The sequence below is a fragment of the Triticum aestivum genome, chromosome 6B (assembly GCF_018294505.1).
Source record: "Triticum aestivum cultivar Chinese Spring chromosome 6B, IWGSC CS RefSeq v2.1, whole genome shotgun sequence".
NCBI lineage: Eukaryota > Viridiplantae > Streptophyta > Magnoliopsida > Poales > Poaceae > Triticum > Triticum aestivum.
Window position 1 is genome coordinate 715,401,173 of NC_057810.1, and position 6,699 is coordinate 715,407,871.

General features: G+C 44.8%; 2 protein-coding genes across 2 annotated transcripts; both read right to left on the reverse strand.

Moving 5' to 3' along the window:
- Positions 1 to 305: 305 nt before the first annotated feature.
- On the reverse strand, positions 306 to 1,596 carry LOC123135123 (uncharacterized). The gene is made up of 5 exons (XM_044554226.1): positions 1,353 to 1,596; positions 1,172 to 1,270; positions 828 to 1,084; positions 653 to 728; positions 306 to 556 (listed from the first exon to the last, which is right to left on the reverse strand). The coding sequence occupies exons 1-5, from the start codon at positions 1,464 to 1,466 to the stop codon at positions 437 to 439; spliced, it is 666 nt and encodes a 221-aa protein (XP_044410161.1). The 5' UTR covers positions 1,467 to 1,596; the 3' UTR covers positions 306 to 436.
- A 14-nt stretch (positions 1,597 to 1,610) lies between these two features.
- Positions 1,611 to 4,393, reverse strand: LOC123135122 (uncharacterized). Its single transcript, XM_044554225.1, has 6 exons — positions 4,020 to 4,393; positions 3,091 to 3,914; positions 2,818 to 2,973; positions 2,523 to 2,714; positions 2,129 to 2,426; positions 1,611 to 2,044 (listed from the first exon to the last, which is right to left on the reverse strand). Exons 3-6 carry the CDS (start codon positions 2,884 to 2,886, stop codon positions 1,626 to 1,628), a joined length of 978 nt encoding a protein of 325 aa, XP_044410160.1. The 5' UTR covers positions 2,887 to 2,973; positions 3,091 to 3,914; positions 4,020 to 4,393; the 3' UTR covers positions 1,611 to 1,625.
- Between the last annotated feature and the right edge of the window lie 2,306 nt (positions 4,394 to 6,699).

The window sequence follows — 6,699 nt, forward strand, 5'->3', positions numbered from 1 at the left end:
GACAAGGTTCGCCTGCTGGAGACGATGAATTCTGAACTACACAGGGGAGCGATGGCTGTGCAAGAGAGGCAGGTTGTCTAGGCTGAGAATAATCTAGCTCCAGTAGCTCATCTGCCTGCGACCGCAAGGTGTGGCTACTGGAAGAATGTGGCCCTGTTTGTGTTGGTTGTGGCAGTGGTGTGGAATAGTATATTTGCCTAGGAAATTATTTGGTAGCCCAATTTGGAAAATATCTAATGTTGGTGGCCCAAAATGTATCCCCATGTCTATCTTGTAACTGCAGCACATGAAACCTAGTTTGTCATAACTTGTTTGCATTTAGCTCTGATAAGCTTCATTACAACATGGGATTAAAATGGGATGCTAGACACAAATGCCATATCTAGTAAAGCTGTCACACAAATGGCTACCTCTTCATTAAAACAACAATGTTTGCCTACAGAATGACAAACGGCCCTTTAATTGCTTCGAGCGAGTCGCTGGCAGCTTTTGTTTGATTTCCTTGCATCCTCATCAGCTCGTACAACATGAGGTTGTTGTGCGATACGAGTGTTTCCTACGAGATAAGATAGTCGGCAATAGATTAGTTTTTTTTTTGAATAATTAATTCATCCTCAGGGGCTAGGTGTTTCATTCAATCCGAAGAGCTTACTTTCGTGAGTGGGATTTGCAACTTGTCACCGTCGTAGTTCCTTGAAAAAAAAGTGGCACACAATCCGGCTTCGTCCCTGCATATCGAATTAAAGAATGGAAACCAAGAAGTGAGAATTACTTGACAAGGATAGTGGCTTTTCATGTATAGGCAGTGGCAGATCAGGGGGGCTTACTTGTGAAATTGTTCTCTCATTATGATTGGAAATGTACGTGTCCAGTGAGTTGATTCACAATGCCCTGAACTGAAAAAACTGTAGAGGCAGTTGAACAGAGCAGCATGAAGTTTGTTGCTCACAAATTCATGGATGCTGACTCGGCGATTACTGTATCCGAATGGGCCAACTGCAGGGTCATAAACGACGATTCGCTTGCGCAGCATGTCAAATGCATAAACCACCCAGCCATCTGGGAGAATAGCTGGAATAATCCACTGACAAATGGACATGGAAAAAAAAGTGATTTCAATGGGGATGTAGGGTTCCACTAAAAGGAAAGTGTTTGAATGATGTCGGATTACCATGCGGCATGATGCTGGGTTGCAAGAGGCGGTTCCCTCCTGGAAGCTAGCCCTGATGGAGTGCACAGTTAGTGGGTCGGCATTGGACAGAACAGTTGTCTACACATTCAGAAAGGGTTTGCGGTCAGTAAAAACGTGTCATAAATTTCAAATTGGGGCCTGGTATGATGGTGTCACTCACCGCAAAATTGGGCTCGATGTATTTCCTCCATATCATACCAGGAGTGTCTTTTGAGAAGGACATGTCAAGTTGGGCAAGCCTACGGAAGATGGAAGTACAAATTTCATGGGACATTTTCTCGTGTGCCACAAGCTGTTGCTGAATATCTATGCCATCCACTGAGATGAAACGAGGTTTGGGGTGTACAACCCATGGCCTGTTAATCAGAAAAGATGAAGGTTATTGCTTGCCTCTGAAAATTTAGGGACCCATCAGTGTATGTTTGCTGAGTGGTTATGCTTGCCTCTGAAGATTTAAGGTAGAAGCTGCTGCCATCCAGTCTCTTATAGCTCCGAGATTGTTCTCGGGTGGTGGTGCATTTACTGTACCAACAACCCATGGGTCTCTGCCGAAATTGCATTTAGGAAGGTCAATTTGCAAAGGTGCGCCTTCCGTAGTTGATCCAAACAAGATGCACTCAGGAGATGGCCGGATCTCAGCATAATATGTTACAAGAATGGCCGTTAGATCATCATACATACTGGCAATCGTGCTAGCAATCTCCATAACCGACGAATCCTGTGCTATGGCCATCTGGGTTTGCTTGTCAATCTCATCGCGTGAGCATTGCTTCTTTGCTAACCCAGAGTGCACACTAGATGATATACTTCCTTCCCTTTTTCTAGATGCTGTGCTGGTAGCTGACATGGCTCCTGCGAAAGTAATAACATGAAGGATGTTGGGATTGTTTTGTTTCTTGGAGAAGTTCTTGGAAAAGCTTCAAGTTGCTGACGTACCTTCATGGTGGCCTGGTGCAGGCAAGCATGGCCCAACCTTGCTTACTAAAGGAGTGCTGAATTGGTTTTGGTCTGTTGATGTTGTAGGATGTGGTTGACAGTTGGTTGTGCCTTCACCATTCAAAATGCAAGATTTGCGGCCGAATGCCTTGCAGCAGGTACAACTTGCTGCTAGACAGGCCATAAGCTTGTCTGTGAGAGTGAACATGTTTGTCTGGAATGCTTGGCGCATTTCTATTATATTAGCGATACCACGTGCATTCTGCTCGCGAAGAAGAATACCCAGCTTCTCTGCTGACTAAATGTTTGTTAGAGAGATAAATGGTTAGTCACAAGGCATGAATATATGTCATCGCAGGGCAACAGAGAAATGGTCATGTTTGGGCACACTTACTATGCTCGGGTATTTTGTGCGGATGTAATTTGAAAAATCTTGTGGGCCAGTCCTTGTGTAATTACACCGTAGCATTGGTGTGGATGGTATGCTTGCTCTTTTAGGGGCTGTTGCTTGTTTGGGGGGATTTAGGGAGCATGTATCTTTCGCACGGAGTTCAATCGGCTTGCTAAAAAAGAGCTCGGGCCGAACCTAAAGCAAACAGTGAGAATTTTTAGTATGGTGCGTGGAAAAAGAAGTACAAGAAAATATATCACAAACCGCAAACTTCAATAATTATGAAGACGATAATTACCGCTCCCCCGTGGTAGGAAATCTCCCCAGGAGATATGTTCACTGCAATCTTCTCAACCATCTTCCTCATTGAATCATAATCATACAAACCTATGCGTGGGGTTATTTCTCGTGGCTTGTTTAGTATACCAAGGTCGAGACAATCGAGAACAAAAACCTGATTTATATGTAACGACAACATAGAACAAATGCATTAGCATGGGATCTAGATTGGCACAGCAAGAAGATTGAAAAATGAAAAAGCTCACTAGTTTGTGCAAAGTGGACCACATACCTGCAGAAACAAGTGACAACCAACTATGTGGATGGTTGGGTTTCTCTTTGAAACATCTGTCTTGAACTTTCTGACTCTTGATCTTGCTAATGTCAGTACATACCCTCCCCAGTTCTAACTCTTGATCTTGCTAATGTCATTCAGTGCAACCCAGCAATCTATGGAAATATAATCATGTTTGGAGGTGGGAGCCAGCACATGACCGATTATAAAAATAACAAATGCAATCTTGAAACAGTCCTGCTGTACTTGGGAGGACGCTTCTGATATAGCTCCAAGCAAAACATTTTCAGCTGCTTTTAGGCTATGTGTGCCTTTGTCGCTGAATGTTGCTGCCATTCGGGTGTACTCGATGCAGGCTTCTGATGGCTCGACACCTTCGCCGTTTATATCAAATTCACCGGAGGGGATGCCAAAAACATAATTAAGCTTCTGTTCGGACAGTTCAAGCACGCCCTGTTCCTCAAGGTGGATTGTGCTGGATTCTACATGCACTCGGTCCATTAAAAAAGCGCTATACTTCAGATTAATCTTCTGCCATGCCTTCACCTCTAGAAACCCCCCAAAACCAGTCTCCATAACTAGCTGCCGCTTGAAATCACTGAACTTGGCAACAACCGAACCAACTTTGAGCAATGAAAGCCTGGAAGTAAAACATGGTGTCCCTGGTAATCCAGTGGAACCACCTGAACCATCCTCGTCGCTAACCGAATCTTCAGGGGATTGGTCACTCTTTTCTACATGATTAATCACCATAGCAGCTTGTATCCCACTAAATAAATCTGTCATCCTCACTTCTCTAACTGCCTCACAGCAAAAAACTTCTGCCAATGCGAACAGAAGCGAGCTAGGGATGAGCAAAACACCACGAATAGAGAAGGATACGGCACCACAACGCCAAAAACATAGGAGGGGGCGAGGGTAGGTACCTTTCGGGAGAACTCTTCGGCCGTACGCCGCACGCCGCCGGCCAAGATTCAACCTCGGCGTCTCCTGGACGCCCGGGGACGAGGCAGTCGGTGCTCCGGCTGGCTCCTTCAGAATAAATCTGTCATCCTCACTTCTCTAACTGCATCACAGCAAAAAACTTCTGCCCATGCGAACAGAAGCGAGCTAGGGAAGAGCAAAGCACCACGAACAGAGAAGGATACGGCATCGCAACGCGAAAAACATAGGAGGGGGGAGAGGGTGGCAACCTTTCTTGCATGGCCGATGTTCGCATTTTTCGCGAAGCGGCAGCCTTTCTTGCATGGCTTTGCTGCCGGCCGGATTGTGAGGTGTGTATGCCAATGCCGCTGCCAGGTATGAGTTGGAACGCTGGACTGGTTGAGGCCCCGGCCGGGGTTTAAAAAGACCAACTCTTCCGGACTTGATTAGCCTTATTATTATCTCAAGCCTGGCCACCACCGGAGCGTAGACCTCAAGTCGTCCGTCAACCTCAAGACCTCAAGTCCACCACCGGTCAGCCAGTCTCCGCGGGGCCCTCCAAGGCGGGGGACCAACGAAGGAGGGGGCCCATCACGTGGCTGGGGGAGGAATTAAAATCTGCTGCATGCGCATGCTGTGGTTGCCTGGCAACACCATCGGTGATACGGTGCTCCAATTGACCCTGGACCGTTTGATCTTGTCGGAAGGGACACCACGAATGCACACGTGTCGGGCAGCTCTCCCACCGTGAAATATTAAAAAAATATCCTAATCTATGTCTTTAATTAAGCCCGAGGCCATGTTCCTACGAGTATTCCATCCTGTCTTTTTTAGTCTGCATATAAGTTTTGACCGAACTCAAAGTATCTTTACTTTTCTTTAATCTTTACTTTGATCAAACTTATTAGAAAAAAGTATCAACATTCGCAATGCCAACTCAATGTTATTAGATTCATTTTGAAATGTTATTAGATTCCTTATGAAACCTTCAAACACTCGCATGATCTCTCATGATGCCATGCACTCGAGTATCTTCCGACGAGCCTTGGAAACCTGAAAATCATTGGAAGACGTTTTTAAGGTTATGGATACTAGAGCATCAAGTCTTTGCCACGGCGTATACAACAACTCACCAGTCCCCTGGTGTTGCAAAAATGCGGACATAAGTGAACTGAGGCTGTTGTGTGAACCGGGCTTACCCCGTTGCCCGCATGAAAAACATTGTTTTTTTAACGGACCGCATCAAAAACATTGTAAGTGTTCTACCAAGCTTTATCTTCTATATCATCAAAAACATTGGGTCTTTCACGATAAAGGACGGGGCGGAGATTCGTTTTTGAGAAGACATCTGGCTAGGCAATGCCAGTCTCCGAGAACAATATCCATCCTTGTCCAACATCGCTCGCGATAAGAATAAAATAATTGCGCAGGTGCTCAGTTCATTCCCGCCCAATATTTCGTTTAGGCGGGATTTGATTGGGCCCCGTCTTACGTCATGGCATAATCTTTTATCCCATCTGGATTTGATCAATTTGACACAAGGTCGGGATGTGTTTCGCTGGAACCTTACTGCATCGGGGTCTTTCATAGTAGAATCTATGTACCGTGCGCTCACGCATTCTGAGGTACCAGTGAGCAACAACAAGAAAATCTGGAAGTCAAAGATTTCACTAAAAGTTAAAATCTTCCTGTGGTATCTTTGTAGGGGAGTTGTTCTAACCAAAGACAACCTCGCACGACGCAACAGGCCAGGGAGTAAGAAGTGTTGTTTTTGCACTCATGAAGAGACAATCAAACACCTCTTTTTCCAATGCAAGTTTGCACGTTCTACGTGGTCAGTCATCCAAATAGCGTCAAATTTGTATCCACCCACAAGTGTCGCCAATATTTTTGGTCATTGGTTGGATGGTATTTCAAATAGGTTGAAAACGCTAATAAGGGTGGGAGCGTATGCCTTACTATGGTCGCTTTGACTATGTAGAAATGATTTGGTTTTCAATAACAAAAATGCTTCTCCTTTGCAGGTTATTTTCCGTTGTACGCACTCGCTTCATACGTGGTCTACGCTACAACGAGTGGAGTACCAACCGCAGTTCAAGGCGGTGTGTACGCGGTTGGAGCAGGTGGCTTCGGAGGTTTTTACCCAACATGGGTGGCAGCATAATCTCCGGATCGGTCCACCATCCCTTTCGACATAGGCATAATGTCGGTCTATATGACTCTATTGTCGCCCATTTGTCATCTTTTTTTCTTTCTTTTTATCAGATTTTAGGTGATTGGCTGTGTGCATCTTAGTTAGCAGAGGCCGGGTGTTACTCATAATGCTTTGTATTCTCTGGATGCTACTTTTTGAGATAATAAAAGCGCCCTTTATCGGAAAAAATTGTATGTTGCCACCTTATCTCTATTTTTAGCTCTAAATGAGCCTTGGCTGGACCTTTGTACTGTATTGTATTGGTATTTGTTTGTCTATTCTTTAACAAACAGGGAGTGTATGTATATTCTGCACTCTACCTTTTTCATGTTGTTCGGTTTGCTCCAGAGTCGGCTCTACATTTGCATAGCAAAGAAAATGGCACATGATGGTTAATATGAGAACATATTTGTTTGAAAGATCTGTTCACCACCAGTGCTTGTAGACTTATTCATGTAAATCTGAAGCTTTCATTTGAGCTGATGTTT

Excerpts from the sequence above, each read along its gene's own strand:
- LOC123135123 (XM_044554226.1), bottom strand. The coding sequence starts at position 1,466 with ATGTCCCATGAAATTTGTACTTCCATCTTCCGTAGGCTTGCCCAACTT. Across the intron at positions 1,271-1,352 it reads ACATCGAGCCCAATTTTGCG|ACAACTGTTCTGTCCAATGC; the intron begins GTGAGTGACACC and ends CTGAATGTGTAG. Across the intron at positions 557-652 it reads TGCAAATCCCACTCACGAAA|GAAACACTCGTATCGCACAA; the intron begins GTAAGCTCTTCG and ends CTTATCTCGTAG.
- LOC123135122 (XM_044554225.1), bottom strand. The coding sequence starts at position 2,886 with ATGAGGAAGATGGTTGAGAAGATTGCAGTGAACATATCTCCTGGGGAG. Across the intron at positions 2,715-2,817 it reads TTTCCTACCACGGGGGAGCG|GTTCGGCCCGAGCTCTTTTT; the intron begins GTAATTATCGTC and ends TGTTTGCTTTAG. Across the intron at positions 2,427-2,522 it reads GCACAAAATACCCGAGCATA|TCAGCAGAGAAGCTGGGTAT; the intron begins GTAAGTGTGCCC and ends ACAAACATTTAG.